This window comes from Ammospiza nelsoni, chromosome Z (assembly GCF_027579445.1).
Source record: "Ammospiza nelsoni isolate bAmmNel1 chromosome Z, bAmmNel1.pri, whole genome shotgun sequence".
In the NCBI taxonomy this organism is placed as follows: domain Eukaryota; kingdom Metazoa; phylum Chordata; class Aves; order Passeriformes; family Passerellidae; genus Ammospiza; species Ammospiza nelsoni.
Genome location: NC_080669.1, coordinates 32,565,352 through 32,587,038, shown reverse-complemented (window position 1 = coordinate 32,587,038; position 21,687 = coordinate 32,565,352). Strand labels below are relative to the sequence as shown.

Sequence of the window (21,687 nt, the reverse complement as noted above, 5' to 3'; positions counted from 1 at the left end):
GTACGCCTATATGAGAGTGTGTGTGTGTGTGTGTGTGTGTGTACATGTACGTGCGAGGCTGAAAGCTCAAGTGCAGGCTGCCTATTGGTATCTGCTCTTCGGCACCCTCCCTTTCCCCCGCTCCCCCCTCCTCCCTCTCTTGTCTTTTTTTTTCATTTTTATTTCAGGCTCATTTTGTGGAGTTTCTGCCCCTCTCTGCGTCAGCCCCACGTCACTTCGCCGGCAGCTCCCGTCTTGGGCTGGAGCAGGAGCCGGAGCTGCTTTATTATCAGCTGGAGGGAGGGAGGAGGAGACGGTGCATAAAGGGGCGAGCGCGGAGCTCTGAGCCCCGCCGCCGCCGCTCGCTGCGCCTCCCTCGCCGCCCGCTCGCCGTCCCTCCGGCGGGCAGCGGCCGCCCGAGCCCCCGCAGAAAGGAGCGCAGCCTCCGCCACCTGCCCCCGCCGCCCCGCGCGTTTTGCAGCATCATCGGCAGCAGCCGCGGGGGCAGGCGCTGCCGCTGTCCGCCCGCGGGGCTAGGGGCAGGTGCCGCGCCGCCGGAGGCCCCGCTCGCCCTTGTCGCCGCGGCGCCCGGCTCGGGCCCCCCCCGCCCCGCGCAGCGCCCGGGGCGCTCCGAGCCGCGAGGCGCCGGTGGCTGCGGCTGCGGCGCGCCCATGTGAGCCCCGGCCCGGGTGCCCGCCCGCGGCGCGGAAGGCTGCGCACCCTCCGGCCGTGCGCCCCGGCTGCGGCGGCGGCGGCGGGAGCAGGCGGAGGCCGTCGGGGCAGTGCTGGGGTGAGCATGGTGTCCTGGCGGCGGAGGCCGGGGCCCGGCCTGGCGCGGCTGTGGGGCTTGTGCTGCCTGGTGCTGGGCTGCTGGCCGAGCGCGCTGGGCTGCCCCGCGTCCTGCGGGTGCAGCTCCTGGCGGATCTGGTGCACGGGATCGTCGCCGGGCATCGCCTCTTTCCCCGTGCCGCAGAGGAGCGCCGAGGGCGACAATGTTACCGAGATGTGAGTGCGGCCCGGGGCCGGGCGCGGGGGCGACGGGCCGGAGCAGGCGGGGGAAGCTGCGGGCGGGGGCGGCGGGGACTGACCCACGCCAGAGGCTTTTGCTCCGCGGGGAGAGGCGGTGCTGGAAGCCTGAAAGCCCCGTGTGATTTTGTTTGGACGCGGCTTGCCGGAGCAGCCGCTGCCAGCCCGTTTAGGTGATGAATCCCAATCGCTGGCGATGCGGGTCGCGGGGGTCGGCGCCGGCTGCGGCGGGACCGCGGGGCCGCCGGAGAGCGGGACGGGGCCGGGGCTTCGCCTCCGACCACTGCCCCAGCTGCTGCCGCGGGTTGCGCACCGCTCAGCCCGCACCTCTGCGGCGGCAGCAGGTACGAAACGGAGGGGTTTTTTCTATTTCTTTCTTTCTTTTTTTTTTTCTTTTATTTCTTTTTTAACTTTCGTTCCCTCAGCTTATCGCTGCGAACCAAGAGTATTGGTGGGTGGCTTGCCCTTCGCCCCAGATTTCTCCTGTTTTATATTTTTAAAAATGAAAAAAAGAAAAAAAAAAAAAAAAGAAAAAAAAAAGTGAAGGAAGAGATGCGCCGGAAAGTGACAGCAAACTGTCTTTCATAGCCTAACCATAGGAATGCAAACCTGCTCTGACCTTCTCAGTGGAGGTGGCTGGAAGGAAAAAATACAAAACCTGCAGAGGAATGAACATAGTGCTGCTTGTCAGCAATTGGGAGGGAATTAGAGAGCACTAATTAAGCGTGAGGAAAAAGTTTTTTTTCCTCTCCTTCCCGTGTGGTGCTTCCATCCTCGTTTGCCTCGAAGACAGTATTTGATGAGGGAGTTCTGCAGCTTTTTGTGTTAAATCCGGCATAGTTTCACAGTTCAGAGCACCATGGCATTCATGTCCATTGTCTAAGAAAACCTCTTGCAGAGCAAAAAATTTTGGATACTGGATGTGTAGATTATAGATCTCGGGAAAAACCTTCTCACGCTGTTTTGTTTGTATTTCCCTACCCCTGTTTTTGAATTTGTTTTTGTGACATTTAATGTAAAAGATACCAGCATATTTGCCCCAACTCTATACAGATTTCTCACTATTTGTATTCTCCATCCTTCTTCTGTTTTTCAGTGTCTTTTAAAAGAAATAAAAAAGTACTGTGAAATACGGTGTGAGTTTAGATTAAATTCTAGCCTTTGGGCTACATTCCTGCAGTTCGTTTAAGTCAATTTGCTGCATTTCCCTGCATTTGCTCATGGAAAAGCTGGAGGCATTAATTTCTACTACTCACGTATGGCCTACCTTTGGGAGATTTTTTAGGACCTGTGACAAAGAAATGGTCTTTCTGAGTTATAACTGTTATTGATTCAGATGCTTACGTAGATTGCTTAAATAGAAAAAAAAATTACTTTGAGCTATGCATCTGTGATCATTTTTATAGGCTTTGGTAGCCTTTTTATCCAGTGCATTCTGTTTAGAAGTAACAGAGCAATTTTCGTCTCAAATTTAATCTCTGGTTTGAAAGGCCAGAACAGAAAACACATACTGTAAATATGTTTTCTTCCATTATGAGCTTAAAACATGTCTAGTCATTTTACATTAATACTTTTGGCTTTAATTTTTCTGGGTTTTTTTTAAGCATCATTTTATTCACAGTTCTTTTTGGTTTTTACTGTATCATTCTGTGACATTGCACATTGTTTTGTTTGGTGATCTAAAAATAATTTTGAGTCATGGATTTCTCAGGAGATGCTGTTGCACGTATTTAAGATGGTATTTTCATGTGTGTTTTAACATAAAATGCAGGGACCCTTTAATTAGTTTATAGACAAATTAAAAATTGAACTGCAGTATCTGTCATTATTTCATTGTGTGAGCTCACTAAACACTAAATACATACAGAAGCAGTTCTAATACAGTAGGTACAGATTGTCAAACTGTTTAAAACACCATAGATCTTGCTTAATTCTAGCTAAAAACAGGTCTAAGAGACTGGAGTGTTGCATTTCACTTAGCTTCAGTGTAGCTTCAGGCCTGGTTCTTCTTTTATGTGCTCTGCAGATACATTCCATTGGTCTCTAGTGGAATTACTCCTGGTATAAATAACATGTAAAATGTATAAGACAATTAATTTGAAGAACTTATTTGCTTGTATTTAATGAGTATCTATTGAAATCACTCCTGCACTTGTTGGTTATGTCCTGGTCTTGACAGGAGTGCATCCTGCAGTGCTAGGCAAGGCACCCACAGGCACCCGGGCCACGGGTCCTGGGCGCAGTTCGTTAGCCCAGCCACAGGCACTGGAAGCGCTGGGATAGCTGCATGGTCAGGCTGTGTATGTGAAACCCATGGTGGTGCAGAGGATTGGCTGTGGGCCAGGTGGATGGCACTGAGCAGGCAGGATGTGAGTGGGCAGCCAGGGTTTTCCACTTGGCTTTAAGAAATGGAAAAAGATGGAATGGTGCAGCAGGAATAACAGAGATGAGGTACCATGTATCTGGCAGCCTCCACCACTTAACACTCAGGTGCTTCACTGTTTTGGTCCACAAGTGGATTGTACTTTAGAGTTTATAAGCAGTCTCATCCCAGTCCAGCTATTTCTTGATTCCTGCTCAGATCCAGCATCCAAATCTATGGAGAGGTACCTCTGCATCAGCCCTATGAAGGCCAGCTGCTGAAACTTGGTGTGGGAGGGCATAAGAGTATTTATGCCTGGTGCTTTCTTAGTCATCTCTCTCACTCTTTCCCTTCCTGGCTGTTTTTGTATAGTGTTCTACTACAGTAAATGAGACAGATTTTAGATATGCCTGGCTGGTTAAGATGATGGTGTGGACTGGTCTTTATCTGGAAAACAAGTATTGGTGCTTATCATAACAGACTGTACTTGTAATAATTGTTTGGTCACTTTGATATTATTAGGGACAAATTGAACTCCAGAGTGAGGCTCTGCATTAGGATAAATGGTATCAGTCATTGATACATTAAAAACCAAGGACCAAGAGTGACAAAAGCAAAATCACTTTATCAGTTTTGTAAAATCCATGCATTGTAGACACAATCGCAAATAAGTAGGCCTTGTCGAGATCACTCGTGCAAAAATATTAATAGGATAGTAAGGGAGAAATTTTTAGAGTGGTCAGGACTTCTTGTAAGAGGACTAGTATAATATTTTCTCATTAAGGAAAATGTATTGCTGTTGTATCTCAGTGTACATGACTCTTCAAATGGGTTTGATTTAAAAGCGACATCTTGCAGTACAAGTATATTCCTGGCCTAGCTTCACAGTTCTGCTATCAAGTCATTAATAGGTTTACTTATGATTATTCAGGTGAATGAGGTTTGAAATTAATTGGTGTTTTTCAGGAAGAACTGCTTGCCAACAAAATAGTAGGTGACTTTTAAGCTCTTGCCTATTAAAAGAGAGGTGATTGTGTATTGCGTACATTTCAAAACCACAAAATAAATTTCTAATGCAGTTATATAAAGCACTCTAGAATTGTTAATAAGTAAGACAGGATAAGTAATTTATAGAGTAAATTATTTAACAAGTCATGTGAGCTTGTGCTAAAAAAAAAGCATGTTTAAATTCATTGAAGCTCAGAGCTGTTGGTATTTTCAGTCTTTTTTATTCTCGATTTTGAGACTGTTGTAGATTTAATGTCATATAAAACTGTCTGCAAGGCTCCTCAGCCTCTAGCCCCTTCTTCCTCAAAGCAACTTCTGGCTGTGCATCATTGCATGACTTGGCTGGATTGAGAAGTTATTTCTGGTGACTTGGAATTGTATAATAAAACATGAGACACCAGGCTACAAATTATTAAAGGCATTTTGGACAGTGGTGATGTAATAGCTTCATTTAGGAATTTGTCCTTTTTAAAAAAAAAAAAAAAAAATCTTCCTTTAAAAATCTGGGTAATTGGTTGAGGTAAATTAAAAGTAAGCACTGTGAAAATCAGTTTTATAATTTTTAGGCTCTAAAAATACTCTGGGATCACAAAGCACTGAATTTTGTTCTTTTTTTTTTGCTCCCGGGGAACCTTTTGTATGTCTTGTTCTAGACATTGCCCTTCTGCTTTCTGAGGACTGATGGGGCTCCTGAGGGTTTCCACTGAAGCTGTCTCAATCAGGCAGAGACAAAACAGCTCATGAGGCTGGAAGAGAGCGTCATCCTTCAGAAGGCAGTCAGCGTTGGGCAGGGTGGCAGGAACACTGTCTCTCCCTCAATATCTTTGGTCACTCAAGAGTTTGGAAAAAGGTTTGGGATGTGTATACTGAAATAAAAGATTTGGTCTTGAACATGTTCTTTTCAAGAAACTTCCATTTTTTTCCATACTAATGGCAAAATATGGCTTGGCAGTGCAGCCTGTGATATCTTTAGGATGGCATTTTCCAGATTTCTCAGGTTCTATTTTTTCTCCATTATTTTTATGCTGACAAGTGTAACAGAGAAAGTAGCTTAGCAATATTCTGGATCTCTAATCACTGTAGAGCAAAAAAATTTTACGTAACTGAACATGGACCTGATTTCTCCATTTTGGTTTTCATTTTTAAATAAAGAGGGATCCCTTATCTTCTCTTTTTTTTTTTCGGATTGCAATTCTTTCTCCCATGTTTGTCATCTCTCTCTACACAAATGTCTAAGAGTATGGCCTTTAAGGTGGTCATCCAGATATCCTTGCCTGAGCAGGAGAAAGGTAGCAGGTAATGGAGCAAAGAATTCTAAAACTGCTTCAGTATGTTGTTGATGTCGGATGTATATTTAGCTTGTTACCTCTGAAAAACTGCTCTTTAAAAACTGCCCTTTAAAAAGCAAAGCAGATTGTATAAATTGACTAATTTGCATGCATTTTGAATGGAGAGATAAATCCATAGAGGTCTGAAATCTTCTACTGCTTGGGTTGTGAATATGCTTTTTTACAGGATGCTGTTATGTTTGTGAAGATCTCTTCATCCAGATGTATGTAGTACATCATTGCTGTTAAATTATATATGATCATATATAATTGGGATGCATCTTAATTCCTGGTTGATTGTGGATCTATATTTTCAGAAACTGTAAAAGGCAAAACAAATTACTGCCTGCCTGAAATGCACATATGGAGTTTCTGTGTTTTTGCATAGCTACTAATAGCTATTAATTGTAGTATTACAGTATCTCAGGATCACTGAATAGTTCAGTTTGAAAGGGAGCACTGGTGGGATCATCTGGTCCAACCTCCCTGCTCAAGAAGGGCCTACAAGAGCATGTGGCACAGGGCTGTATCCAGATGGTTCTTGAATAGCTCCAGTGAGGGAGGCTCCACAACCTCTCCTGGCAATCTGTTCCAATGCCTGGTCACCTGCACAGTAAAGAAGTTCTTCCTCATGTTTGGATAAAACTTGCTGTGCATCAGTTTCTGCTCACTACCTTTGTCCTATTGCTCAGCATCACCAAGGAGAGCCTGGTTCTGTCCTGTTGACATTGTTCTTTCAGATACTTCCATCCATTGACAAGATCACCTCTGAGTGATCTCTTCTCAAGGCAGAACAGGACCAACTTCTTCCACCTTTCCATGTATAGGAGATGCTCCAGGCTCTTAATCATCTTCATAGCCCTCAGCTGCTCTCTCCCAGGAAGTCCATGCCACTCTTGTCCTGAGGAGCCCAGAACTGGACACAGCTCCAGTTGTGCCTCACCAGGGCTGAGTAGAGGGGCAGGATCACCCCCCTCACCCTGCTGGCACTGCTCTTCCCAAGGCACCCCAGGACACCATGGCCCTTCCTGGCCACCAGGACACACTGCTGGCTCACGGACAGCTTGCTGTCCACCAGGAACCCCAGGCCCTTCTCCTCAGAGCTGCTTTCCAGTAGTTCAGCTCCCATCCTGTGCTGATGCCTGGGGCTATTCCTCCCAAGGTGCAGGACCCTGCTTTTGCTTTGGTTGAATTTCAGACAGTTCTTCTCTGCACCACCCTGTCAAGGCTGCACTCTGGGGTATTGGCTACTGCTCCCAGCTTTGTGCTGTCAGTGACCTGCAGAGGAGGCCCCTGTCTCTTTCTCCAAATCGCTGCTGAACAAATTAAACAATGCTGGGCCCAGTGTCCCCCCAGTGGGGGACACCACATGTGAGAAGCCTCCAACTAGACCTTGTGCCACTGATTGCAGGTGTTTGGGATCTGCCATTCAGCCAGTTCTCAATTCAGCTCACTGTCCACTCATTTAGTTCATGCTTCCTAGACTTGCCTATGAGGATATAATGTAAGACAGGATCTAAAGCCCTGTTGGAGTTGAGGTAGACAATAGCCCTCATCCATCCAGGTAGTTGTACCATTGTGGAAGGCAATCAGGTTGGTCAAGCACGATTCCCCTTTGCTGAATCCATGGTGACTAATTCTGATCACCCTCTTGGCATCCATATGGATAAAGATGGCCTCCAGAATGAGGCACTTTCCAAGGATCAAGGTGGAGCTGGCTGGCCAGTTGTTCTCTGGGTCCTCCTTCTTGCCCATTTTGAAGACCAGCGTGACTTTATTTTCTTCCAGTCCTCAGACACCTCTCTTGATCACCATGACTGTTCCAAGAGAACTGCAAGCAGCCCCGCTAGTGTGTCTGCCAGCTCCTCCTCAGCTCCTTGTGAATGCATCCCCCGAGGACAGCCTCTTTTTATTTGTTCCAAGTGTCCTGTTGCTGCTTTCACTTCCTGTGTATCTCCTCCTTGTGCTTTGCTTTTGACAGGAGTTTTTTGCTCATCCATGCAGGTGTCTTGCCCTCTTTGCTCCATTTCTTACTCATCAGGATGTACTAGTCTTGAACCTGGAGAAGGTGATGCTTGAATATTTATTGATAAGCTCTCTTGGACCCCTGTTCTCTCTGCTGGGCCTGTTCCCATGGGATTCTTCCAAGAAGATCCTTGAAGAGGCTAAAGTTATCTCTCCTGAAATCCAAGATTTCAGTCTCACTTGTGGCCCTGCTTCCTCCATGCAAGGTGCTGAACTCTATAATCATGTCATGATCACATTGCACAATTGTGGTGGACTTACTGGAAAGGAACCACACCATGGAAATTCAGCATTTATTTTTGTTATTGCTTTCTTCTAAGAATATTACCTGCATTGGTAAGAGGCTACAGCTGAAATGTAAATATTTTTAATACCAATTCAGCTATATATGTTTCTGTGTTGTGTTTTCATTGTTAGGATAAATTCTTGGAGCTCAGGTTTCAGGTCAATATTCTTTTTTTCCTAGACAAGGCTGAAGTAATGAGATTTTTTTTTTCTTCAGAAGTAAGATAAAATGGAAGGAAGCAGGCCAAAGGTGTCCAAGGTATTTTCAGAGGCACTTTGAGAGATTGTAATCTTTGAGTGGTGTAACTTGAACTTTACTTTGCTAAAGCAAACTAGTCCTGATCTTGCAAGGTAGTTAGATGCTTTTTATTTCAGGGGGAAGCTGAGGCTGGGATTCTGGCCTATGTAAAGTCAGTGACAAAAATGAATGGAGTTAGTGTTTCACCAGCATAGTTTAGAGTATGTACGAGAAGGATGAAAGGAACCTTGATTCAGGCATTTTCCTGCCTTTTTAAGGTTAGGAAGAGATGGCAGTTGTTGCTCGATTACTGGATGTGTTTTTGACTTGCAGGTTTTTTTGCCTTTCATGATTTTTTGTTCTGTATGAATATAAAATATGTTGAGGTAAGTGGAAGCTATGGTTGAGTATTTCAGGCAGGAGTCTTTTCCAACATTTTAGATAATTTTGCTTTGGAATGAAGCTCCTCATGCAAAAAAAAAGTTACAGCTCCTGCTATGTATTCGTAGAGGATATATGGTTCATTGTATAATTGTCTGATGTATAAATAAAAGGAAGGCAAACAATTAATCAAACTCAATCTATTGCTGAAACAGACAACAGTGAAAAGGTAACACTTCTGAGCTTCTTATGAAAGGATCTGCCCACAGAGCTGTAGTTGAGGCTGGGAAAGTTACCTGTTTTTCCTGTTGGTTTGACAGGTGAACCAAAAGAAATCTTCCCATTTTAGATGTAAATGAAATTAGTTTTACCGTTCTAATTTCCTAACCATGCCTGTAAAACTAAGTAAGGCTGTGTTCAGCAGGTATCTTGTGGAGCATGGCTACCCCACATTGTGCAGCAAGATTCATGTGAAGAGTGCATAGGGTGTGACTTCCCATTCTTTTGCAACGACCGTCTGGTTTTCTGAATGCCAGACAGCGTGGCAAGCATATGCGGATAAATCATGTGCACATCCTGGGCATGTCCGACTTACTGGGCATGGACTGGAAGACCTTCCCACAGCATGTGCTCTGGGTGTCATGTGCTGGACCTACTAATCATGTCTGGGACTGTCTCAGGCCTCAGCATTTAAAATCTGGCAACTCCCTACTAGCTCTGTAGCTAAGGCAGAGCTAGTAGGCTCTGGCTTAGCCAGCTTTAGCTGGCTACTGTCCACAATGGAAGTAGGCTACTCTCCACACTCTTCCAGGAAGTGATTCAGGAGGCTAAATTAGATTTGCACTGCAAATTACCCCATGCAGTTATCCCCTTCCATCCCCACTGACTATTAAGAAAACATTGGGGACTTAGCTCATTGGGGTGGGGGACAAAAGCAAGACCTTCCTTTTAGCAAGCAGGGTCATAGTGTGGGGCAAACTGATTTTGTGGTCCTAGGTGTACCATTTCAGCATGCATGTGAAGAACTGCTCTGCTAGAAGCAGAGCATAGGTCTGAACCAAGGTCTTGCATGTGAGCATCTTAACTTCTGTTCCTGTATGGCGTACAGATGTGGGAATGCCTTGGTTCTTCCTGTCTGAGTTGCCTTCTTTGGCATAGAACATTCAAATGTGCTTTTGGGTCAGAGTGCTGGACTGTCTGTTTAGCTAAGAAGCTATGTATTTGTGTAGTGAGACAGCTGAGTCCTGCTCCTGCTTCACTGAGAGTTAAATTACAGCCAAAATGAGAACAGCACAAACAGGTAAGGTAGAGATTGCCCTCTTTCAGATGGCTTGTAAATATGGTATCTTCTGAGAGGCTGGAATCATGTTTCCTTAGGGAATCAAAGAAATTGAATCTGGTGCCCCAGATGCCGCTGGAGCATTATTTATAGTATTTCCTCCAAATTTGTGTTCTTCAACTTCATAGAAACATGTCTTTTTTTTTTTTTTTTCCCTCACTCACTAGGTGGGTGAATGGTCTACTGCCTATTCATCGCTTATTCTCCCCTCCAGTCTTGCCTCTTCTAATTTTTAGAAACAGATTTTGGAACACATTATGCATACAGTGATCTTCACCTGGTAAACATATATACTTTACGCTCCAGCTGGGAGCAGTTTTATTGACTCTGTGGGTCTAACTATGTAATGTGCATAAGTGTATGTTTTAAGAGTTTTAAGTTTAGGATGGTAGTTAGTAAGCATCTTTCTAAGACTCTATTGTGCACATATAACAGAGTCTCAGAATATGCTGAGTTGGAAGGGATCCTCAAGGATCACTGAGTCCAGCTCCTGGCCCTGAGAGAGCACCATCCCCAAGAGTCACACCATGTGTTGAGAGCATTGTCCAAATGCTTCTTGAACTCTGTCAGAATGGTGCTGTGGCCATTTCACTGGGGAGCTGTTCCAGTGCCCAGCTACCCTCTGGGTGAAAAATCCTTTCCCAATATCCAACCTAACCCTCCCCTGACACAGCTTCAGGCCGTTCCCTCAGGCCCTGTTGCTGGTCACCACAGAGGAAAGATCAGTGTCTGCCCCTCCTCTTCCCCTCATGAGGAAGTTGTACCTGCAGTGAGGTCTGTCCTCAGTTTCCAGGCTGAACACACCAAGTGGCCTCAGCTGCTACTCATATGGCTTCCCTTCAAGACCCTTCACCATCTTTGTTGCTGTCCTCTGGATGGTCTCCAATAGTTTAATATCGTTCTTATCATGGGCCCAAAACTGCAGACAATATTGAAGGTGTGCAGACCAGTGTAGAGTAGAGCAGAGCAATCCCCTCCCTTGACTGTCTGGTGATGGTTTTGCCATTATTACAGATATAACAAAATTACAAAATTACAAATATTTTGAATTTACACAAATCCATGCAGCATCAAGCCACCTAAGTAGAAAATACAAATGCTGGATACTACTTCTGCTATAGACATCTGCAAGTGTCTGGATCGTTTGTGTGCTATGACTATCTTGTTGTCTGGGGCTTATGTCATTTAGGGAATATGAAGGTAGCACAGGTGCAGAAATAGCTACTGCTTGCCTTAGAGGTTGGTGTGGGTGGAAGAAAGACTCCCAGCATTTCTCCCAACTCTTCGTAGCATTCCTGTCTGCATTGACACAGGGCAGTTGTGCCTTCCGTTGCATGGTTTGGTTACATGCAGAGTTTTTGCCCGCTTTAGAGCTCTTCTGCATGTTCTCATGAGTTCTAATGAACACTTTAACTTGTAGCAGTGTTGCCCTTTACACTGAGTGTCTAAAATTAAAGTTTTAGGAGGCGAGCATCCCAGCAGTTGGAGTAATCATCAAAACACCAATCTATCAATTATTTGCAGGTGAACACTTCACTATCACCACCTATGTCTTGGGCCAGGGGCACTGCTGCAGAGGATGTGTAGGATGGAGGAATGCTGAAAGGTGTGTCTGGTACTGGGGTGCAGTAAGCGGAAACAGGCTGGAGGATGAGAGAAGTACTACTCCACTCATAAGCAGTGGCAGGGACAAAAGCTGTAAAAGTAAATGAAGAATGCTGTGAAAGTAGTGGTGGTGAGGAGAAGGCAGCTTTTCAGAGGTAGTAAAGAAGGTTGGAGACTAACTAAAGATGTCATCTTGTGAAAGAGGTACATTCAGGGTAAGTGTTTCATTTGAAGGCACAATGGTAGAGAAGCTGATCTAAGGTTTGAAACTATAATGTGTAATACGTACTAAGTCATACATAATATGTAATATATAACTAAAATAAATGCTTACAAAATAGCGTATTTTCCTCACTTCAAAAGTATAGCAACAAATACAGCCATGAGCAGGCTTTATGAGTACAAGCTGATTGCAGTCTAGAAGGAGCATTGCATATGTCACATAGCAGAACAAACAGAAATACAAAGAGAAAACTCAAAGACACAGGATGGTTGCCTGGGGGTACCATTGTGACAGAGAATTTGCTCAAAATCAAACTGGCCTGGTACAGGAATGTGGAAAGGAAACAGTAGCAGCAATGTGGCAGTCAGCACAAGTATTAGAAATATTCTGGATTCTGACAATTGTGCAGAAAGTGTAATAAACACATCATTATGCTAATATATGCAGTGCAAATAAGAAACTACTTCTATTAAATGAAGAACAGGATTCAAGTGGAATAATGCTAATAGAAGAAGCTATGAATTCAAAATCTTGGCCAGCTACAATGAAAAGTGGACTATACTATAATGTAAATAAATGTGATAAAATGAAATAAGAAACTGTGAAGAGCGCATAAATGTGAAGTGGTGAAGAATGCATCTGAAAGGTGCATCTGAAGAATGCATCAACAAATGATGTTGAAACGTTCTCTGAAAAATGCAAAGGCTAAATTTAAGTGGTAGGATTGGTGTCATCATACAGAAAGTGGCAACCCATTCTGATGCTAGACGGGGTGACGTAAACGTGAAAAGGACAACCCATAACCCTTTTGGAATGTTTCAGTGACATAATGTGAAGTTCTATTCATGTATGTTTTTCATTCAAAGACAAGAATGTCTTGGAGAAGACACAGATCTGTGATTAGGGCTGCAGAAGATGTTTCACAGGTCTTGGAAGGGAGTCTAGGAAACCAATTGTGAACCATGGCAGCAGATGGCATCATATGCAGAATGGAAAAAGATCTACTTGTTGGGTTCTCTATGTAATAATTGCACAGAAAAGGGGTAGAGGTTATGACCATATGAAGGCTCTCAGGACTTAAATGAAAACAGAAGAAAGAAACTCTTTGTTGGCTAATGGAAAGACGACTATGTTTTGAGATGTCAGGAGTCAAATTGTTCAGTAAATGTAATGAATGAACAGGATATAGATAGATTTTCCTGGGTAGAGGGCTTTAAATTTTGCATCTTCACTCCACTCTTTGGAAGTACTGCCTTTTGATCTGTATCTGGCATGAAATGCACTGCATGCAGTTAATGAGACATTAAATGGGGTAGCAGGTACAGATATATGTCTTGGTGATCCAATGATCCAGAGCAGATTGATTAGAGTATTTGATATTCTAATAGCCAGTAATTTTAAACTGAATAAAACCAAATATTATTGTCAAACAGTGTGAATTGTATATGTGGGAGAAGACTGACTTCAGAGGAGATTTCAGAAGGAATGTCTTATGTTGACTGAAAGAGTCAAAGAATACTGAATATGTCAGAACCCAGAGACAGGAAAAGACCGTTGTGATATATGTCAGAAGGGCTATCTGATTCCAAAGGATGTGCAGCTACCTAAGACATCTTTTCCAGAAAGTCACTGTCTGAGTACGGGCACCTGAAAGGAAGAGAATTCCAAGGTTTTGACAGCAACCAAGCAGCTTTAATGTTTTTATTCACTGAGGGACTTAGAAAGATGCATATAAGGGATGGCTGTTTGAAATCTTACTGTGCTCTTGTGCAATGGATGTTTTTCCATTCTCATTTGCATCAAGGCCAGTGACAGCCATAGAGATCATGTATGCAAGTGCTGAAAAGAGAGTATTTGCATTACTACTATTATTTTTGAAGACTAGGTGGTTCTGCAGGAGAAAGAACTGTCACTTATTTATTCATTCCTTTGAGATGTTCTTTCATCCTTGCAAGGAAATAATAACATCATCAACAACAACAATAATAAAGCTTAGTCTTATGGCTGCTTTCTGTTGAGAAATAATGGAAAGCCGCCTTCACTACTCTCCTTTTGTATGTTAATTTACTGTGTGATTTTTAGCATATATTTTATAAAGGGTTTGTGTGGCAGTTTAAGCCTCATCCTAGCAATCTGCATAGATTATTTCATACACAGGGGATAAAAATGTGTTTTGAAGCTAAGTATAAGTCAGAGATTAAGATATGTCTTTTAGAATAATAGGTCATTGTTTGGCCTTCTGACATTAAAAAGGAATATCAACATTTCCAAAATACCTTTGCTAAGGAAAAACATGTCTGTAGCTGTCACGTATTCCTGGAAAAACATCAAAAATTCATGTCTTGATGCAATATCAACTGTACAGACTTGGGGATCTCAAAGGGGAGGACAGGTCTCTAAATGGAGAAAATACTTAAATAAACTCTGCATGCATTTGGGGGAAAGTAATTCTGAAGATGGTGCTCATCAAGAGCATAAATCTTAAATCTGGAAAGCTGCATGAGATGTCTTGAGAGTTTGCTTGATTTGGTAGTCTGCTCTCTGAAGAGAATCCAGGCATGGACTTCCCATTTTCTGGGCAGCTGCATTTATAAGCAACAGCACAGATCTGCTCCTGGAGTGCCAAAACAAGATTGGTATCTCCACTGAATTCCTGTTTTCTTCTGCTTTAAACTGGTGGGTTGGCACTAACTGTTCAAGATGATGGCTTTGAAGAATCAATTTGCAGTGGCAGCTATGTGCTGCTAATTGGATAATAGTATACTGTTGTGGCACAGAATGTTGGGGCCCTGTTGCCTCCTGGCAGTTGACACAGCCACACATCAAGAACAGGGAATTCTTGAAATTAACTGATCTCTGACATTGCCTGTGAGATGCTGAGTTCCAGATTGTCCCGAACAATGCATTACCTGAATTTGGGAATCCTGCGTGTAGTGCAGGATTTGCTGAAAAAATGGGAATGCCTGTGTCTCTGAAGAAAGATCCCAGAGCTAATTATGTTGTCTCCAGAGCTGCTGTACTGGCACGTGGAGAGCTATTTCCTGAACTCTTCTGTGACTTGTGGTTAAATACTCTAAATGTGAGGAAAAAGCCCTTAGGGAACCTGTGATAGTGGCAACCAGTTTTTCACTCTTTGTGAAACACAGGGTGATTCACGGTTTAAAAACAAACAAACAAAAACAACCCCAAAAAACCACTGCAGCAGGAGACACTGGGCAGCCAAAGGAGGAGTCAAGCACTGGTAAAATTTCTGAGTGTTAGGTAGGTCCACCGTGGATGGTCGTGACACACTGCATCTTTCCTGAGTTATGGCACGCTCCTCTAGCAGTAGAGTTTCTGTTTCCTGAAGTCATCCTCACTAAATCTCATACTTATGTTACCCTCTCAAAAGAGATCTTGGAGGAGCTGACTCTTATAGATAAGGATTTAAAACTATTGTTTCCAAAATGTGATGGTGGTGAAGTGTGAGTGTGTGACATTGTTCAGTAGCTGCTGAAGTGTGGCGAGATGAATGTGTTGTAGGCTGCAACGTGCAACCTAGGTGTGTGATTCTGAATCCCTTTTTTAGAATTATTCAGTAGTTTACAATGGAGAGATTAAATTAAGGGTCCGAAGACAATTATTGTTTACTGACTACTCATTGAAGGAGATGCAGAATGCTATAGTATAATCAAGCAAATAGCTTTGTAGGCAGCTAAGAGCTTGATTTCGAGGTGGCAGCCAGTATTTGTGAACTGATATGTGTGGTCTGTCTGGTGCTATCCAGCCAGGTTCTGGCAGTGCAACAGTGCTGTGGTGTGCAGTGGGAGCTTCCAAGCTCTTCACGTGACTTCAGCCAGCTGTGAGTCAGTATGTTTTTCTTCTGTGCTTCAGTAAAAATGTTCCGTTAAAAAATAGGGTTGATATTCTTAAGGGCAGGCAGGCAAATTATATTTCTCAGTGTCGCCCACTGCAAGTCAAAGCTTTTAGAGTATTAATGTTTGATGATAAGTAACATTAAGGTAAAGTAGTTGTGAAGAAGGTAAAAATAGACTTCAGTTAGGGAGAGGTTTTATTTCAGATCTCCCTCTAAATTAAACAGAAAAGCAACTTCCCCTTATAGGGTACAGCTACATCATTCTACTCTTTTCTTTCTCACTGTTATGACATGGCTGCAAAGGCTCAACTTGAAACAGACTTGTTAAGTGAGTAAGAGGATGTGACCTGCTTATGGTAAATTATGTTTCTCCACTCTTTCTTCAAGGATTTCCAAGTGCGGGAACTTCGCTTTACTGTTGTGTTCTGAGAGTGCATTTAGTGTACTGAGTGCATAAAATGTATTGCAGAGCAGTTACTGAATTAGTTGCTTAGACAAAAATTCTTCTGGGTCCCAACCAGTATGGTTGTGGAAAAGCAATGGTTTCTTTTGGTTCTTTCAGCTCAAACCAGCTCCAAGAAAAGAATGCCCTGCTCTTCCCCACCTAGGGCTTCTTCTAAGGCATGCAATAAGAGAAGGAAAGAAGATACCACAAATTCATACTACTGTTTCCCAAATATAATTTGTTTGGACTATTCCCTGATGCACCAGTACAAATCTCTTTATGTAGATTGTGTGCTCATACTAAGATTTGTGTCTGATGTAAATTGTGAAGCTTCATTGGCTTCAGCAGAGCTGAACTATTTTATACTGAGGCTTAACACAGGATGTAATACACTAACAAATTTTTGTGCAACACTGTAAGGTATGTCAAGTTCTGGAGTTACTTGTAGTGAGTGGTTCTGGTTAAATATTTATGTGATTAAAATTGCAGTCTAGCATTTGGACTGGTGATATGTGTGTTTAAGTGATGGGTCTGCATTTTGGCAGTGTTTGTCAGGTTTTGCGTTTTGGTTTTTTTGCTTTTATTTTTTTGGGGGGGTTTTTTGCTTTTTGGTTTTGTTGTTTTTTGGGGTTTTTTGACGGCCTAATTCTTAGCTAGTGCTACTGGTTATTCTGGTTTTTTTTCTTTAAATCTGAGTCTCTTCACACTTTGTGTTTCACTATCCATTTTCCTCAATTCCTGCTTTTATGTGATTTCCCTATCTCTGTTTGACCTTGACTGGATTACTGTTGTTTGATAACTGAGGACAGGATGAGGAAGATACCTTTGAAACCACTTGCATAACTTTATTTTAGCATTTATGAGGTCCAAGTGGCAGAGAAGATTAATGATATTTAACTCAAAAATGAGTTCTTCAGGGCATCTTTAAAGGAAGTATGTTCATTGACTTGCAGGACTCTTAGATGAAGGAATTAGTAGATATTTATATACTATTTCATCACTATTACTTGGCAAAATATGTAAACTTACCAACCCACAAAAAAAACCCAACCAAACAAAATAGATTCATGTATATTGAGATATAAAATTACTCTGTCTTAAAAATTCAGGAAAGGAAACATGAAAAACAAAGGACTCATCTTCTAATGGATACACTTTGTTAATCTTATTCTGAAAAGTCTTGCAGAAGAGTCAATGTCATATGATGCTGGAGTAATGTGTTCCATCTAGCATCATGCATTCTTTTTATTGCCCTTCTTTTTCCCAAGGGACAATGGATGCCATTAGGGGAAACTTTTTACTTTTCCTGGTGCGTGGTGAGAGCATAGCCCAAGTCAGCACGGCAGCTTTGGAGGAGAGCCCAACCCAACTTATGGGATTCTCAGGCTTTTGTTGGGATTTAGAAACACAATGAATTTCTCTTAACAAGGCAATCCATGCACCAGCTCAGGTGCATGAATTGCCTTTGGAAGAGCAATTTACCTTCTTACTAATTCACCAGAATTCCCTTTAAATAAATTCTAAAAAATGCTTTGAATGAAGAAAAGTTTTCTTCTAACAAAGAAAGACTAATTCATTTTAGGAGAACCTGCATCGTTGGTTAGTTTGTGATGCATGTGACAGCACATGTAGTCTCTCTTTAAGTTTTTCTGGGACTGGGCTAATATTTTGAAATGTGTAGACTCTTTAGCAAGGCATGCCTTAAGTCAGGCATACTTTTCTGCCCATAATGTCAGAAAAATTGCAGTTTCCACTGATTTATTCTTCCTGGATTGTGTGATTTCTACTGTGAAACTTTTTCTTCCTGTAGAAGAAGTAATGATACATTTGCTGTGAGCATTTTAATTTCCAGTCTGTGGGGTGTCACTGGCTATTCATAGATCTCACACAGTCATCATACAAAGGACTGGCTTGCATGCCCACATCCTTTTAGACAGATATTAAGGATATGTGAGTGGACTCAGTACTTTAGTCTGATACAGCAGTTTCTTGTTTCTTAATTTCTGCTTGTGTGTATAACATGAAGTACAATCTTTCCTTTCTCAATTTTCCCGTTGCCACACCTCATAAAAAGAACTGAAATTACTTTTTGTCAGGGAAAAAATAAGTGTAAAGAACTCATTAATTTAACAACATGAGGGAAAAGACTAGGGAAGTACAATTGTCTTTCATAAGTGAGGATAATTCCAGTACTACCTTTAAACTTGCCCCCTTTGTTGTTGTTAAATCCATGAGGTAAGGACATGTGTCTTGGAGAATGGTGACATTGCAGTGCAGCTTTATTTGGCCTTCAGGTTGACTTGCTTTCTTCATTTCCCCTGTGTAACAATGAGCTGCTCCCTTGTCCCACAAAGTACCATTTAAACGACAAGGAAGATTTTAAGGAGCACTTTTGCTTTGCAGCTGGTCTAATTAGGACTTAGAACTAATTACAGTAGGTCAGCAATCATAACTGACTTCCATACATCAGTACATGATTTCTGAACAGTCAGAAAGTCAAGGAAGAATTCACTTATATACTTCTTTCTGTTTTGCTTTTTCAACAGTTACATCGCAAACCAGCCAAATTTGGAAAGTATCAATGACAATGAGGTTGGATTTTATGTTGGACTTAAAAATCTGTGAGTATGAGATACATTTTATACAACTATTTCTTCTGTATTTCTTTTATAGAAGCATGTATGTCTAACTTTTGCGTTACTGAGGAAAGCTGTAAATCTTGCAGCTCAGCCTTGTAGAGATTTAATCCAAACTCTTATTTTAATATTTTAATATTTTTATTACACTTTTCATCATATTTTAAATTAAACATTTTAATATTTTTATTTATTTTCCTAGGACTGTGGTGGATTCAGGCCTAAGATTCGTGTCCCGTCATGCATTTGTGAAAAATGTGAACCTACAATACATGTGAGTAAGAATAGTGTCTGCATTTTAAGTCATAACCACCCAACTCACGTTAATTTATTTATTGTTAATTTATTTCTATCTCTTACCGCTTGCTTAATTTAAAAACATTTTAACAAGACAGACTTAGAATGGTCTTCTATTGTTAATTGCCCTTAAATAAGACATATGTAGTAAGGAAGCAGCAGATCATGAAAACATAATGTTTTTATGGAAAAGACCATCCACTTCATTATTCCATCTCTAGATGTGTACTGTGTCTTTTGTGATAAGTAATGTAGCCCAAAGACTGTGTCTCTTGAGGGTATGATGTCCACACTGTGCATCACACTCAGTGACATGGTTTTGACTAGCTTCAGTCTGATTTGATGAGCTGAATATATTTTAGCAGCTGCAGTGCAGGAGATGCATGCGTGGAGCACATCTAATATTTTGATGCTTGTATGTGCCCAGAGAGACTGTGATAGAACTGTGAACTGAAGTCCTAGGCGTGATTCACTTAGAAAACTCACTCAAGATCAGAACTAATGCACCCAGAGCAGAATGTAGGAATGATGTTTCTTTCACACCCAAATGTGATTTGTAGTTCATGACCTACAGGATGCAGAATTTTACCTGTACAGCTTTTTGACTGTGTTTTCCTAGATTTGTTATGCTTTAGATTTAGCGCAGGATGAACTGATCAAAGTTCTCTTTCTACAACTTTTGTGCCTGCTGTTTGCGACAGACATAGAGTAGCTCATTTTTCTACTTACATGGGAAACTGGATCTAGTCCAGTAAAACACTGAGATCATGTAAGTGACTCAGTTTCTCACAAGTACCTTGTTTTAGCTAGATATTCCAAGTGCCTGCTTTAGTCCATACATCTTCAGTAGGTGAACACTACTAACCTGTATTGACATTTAACCAAATGCTTTGCTCTTATCCTAGTGAGATTGGGAAGTCATAATGCCAAACCTTGGCCTTGTAAGATACTTCCTTGAAAAGGAAAGAACTGTGGAAAGGAACACAGGGTTTTGTTTGATTTGGTTGCTTTGCTCATGAGATGGAATCACTTTCTGACCGGTGTTTTCTAAACAACAGCAATTAATTTGTGTAAGGAAGTGGACGTGAATGTCCGTTTCTGTCTAGACAGTAATTGCTATCCTTAATAGGGAACAGTCACCAGAGGAGTGTGAACCAGGCCTTGTGAGCCTGTTAAATTTATATCACTTCATGTAATCATTAATAAAGAGCTTTTACTGTAATCACTTGGTAATATAAAGGAAGTATGTTCCAGAGTAAATTCAAGTGTTTGCCCGTGTAACAGCTGCTCAGTGAATTATGACTGTAAACTATGAAACTCCATAAAGCCAAGTGGATGTGCACTGGCTGTGGAAATATGCAATAAGAACATGCTGTCTGAGGGGCATATTTGCAGAGGAAGATTTAGTGACTCTGCTGGAGAAGAAGTGGGATTCTCTCTCTGTGCAATGAGGCAGAACAAAGCAAATTCAAGTCTGGGATGAAAGGAATATTGTGTTACATTTTTACATCTTTTCCCCATTGCATTAGCCGCTCTGAGGGAATCTATTGGAATACTGTATATAGATTAGGACACCGAATCTACTCATCTTGAAAGATGCTACAGAGAGGAGCAGTGGAGCCAGAAGAAGCTTGTAAAGCAAGTAATATAAGGAGGCTCAGAGTCTGGGTATGTTCAGTGCAATAAAGAGAAGATTGAAAAGGAACATACATCATTGCAATAGGGCAAAGAATAACGGTCTGAAAATCAAAGAGGTTGATTTAGATTAGATATAAGGAAGAAGTTTTTTGCAGTAAGGGTGATGAAATGCTGACACAGGTTGCCCAGAGACATGCTGGATGCCTCAATCCTGGAAGCATTCAGGGTTACATTGGATGGGGCTCTGAGCAAGCTGGTGTAGTTGAAGATGTTGGAGAATTGGAACTAGATCACAGTAAAGGTCCCTGAAACTATTCTATGATTCTATGCTTCTATGCTTGTCTTATCTTTAAAAGAAGAGCAGTTATGATGAGGAAAGGAATCAGTTCTCTCCATGAACATGAGTACACTGTGAGAAATAATGAATTTAGTTTGGAGAAAGATCAATAGAATTTTGGAAGACCTTTCCAGCTGTCTGGGCAGGTAGACTACACAGAAAGTGTGATAACTGGTATCCTCTTGAGAGGCTTTTTTCCCTGTTGCCTTAGGGAAATGAGTTTCATGCAGTCACAGAGAGCGTCTGTCTCTTTGCTTTTAACCAAAACTTATGCAGGTAAACAAGTTTTCAGAAAACTGACTGTTGAATAGAACAGATACACCCTCTCAAAGTCACCACTTGAGGGAAAAGTATCACTGTACATATGTGAGCTGCTAGGCTTTACAGAATCCAGTTGGATAAGATGCCTTTAAAGTGTTTCAGCCATAAGAGAAGCTGCATTTGAGCATGCAGTCAAACTGGGAATATGTGTCTGCTGGTAAGCAGACTTTGGTAGAACTGTAACTCATGAAGCTCCTTGTTAGAAACAAATTAGACTGACTTGACATCTGTTCGGTTGATATAGATGAGTTCTTGATGCAGAATAGTTACATTATGAACCAAGAGATTATCCAGTCTCGTACTGTGTTTTCTTTTGGTGGGGATTTAGTAATGTGGGCAGACACAGGATAAACCCAGA

The 21,687-nt window shown here is 42.0% G+C and overlaps 1 protein-coding gene across 4 annotated transcripts in view; it reads left to right on the top strand.

Moving 5' to 3' along the window:
• Positions 1-775: 775 nt before the first annotated feature.
• The window catches only part of NTRK2 (neurotrophic receptor tyrosine kinase 2), a 197,847-nt gene continuing 176,935 nt past the window's right edge, over positions 776-21,687 (top strand). For 3 of the 4 annotated variants that reach the window (XM_059493179.1, XM_059493183.1, XM_059493182.1), the window contains exons 1-3: positions 776-984; positions 18,647-18,721; positions 18,939-19,010. In XM_059493179.1, coding sequence (XP_059349162.1) covers positions 776-984; positions 18,647-18,721; positions 18,939-19,010 — 356 coding nt within the window. The remainder of the gene's footprint in view (positions 985-18,646; positions 18,722-18,938; positions 19,011-21,687) is intronic. The other variant, XM_059493181.1, reaches the window with a different exon arrangement.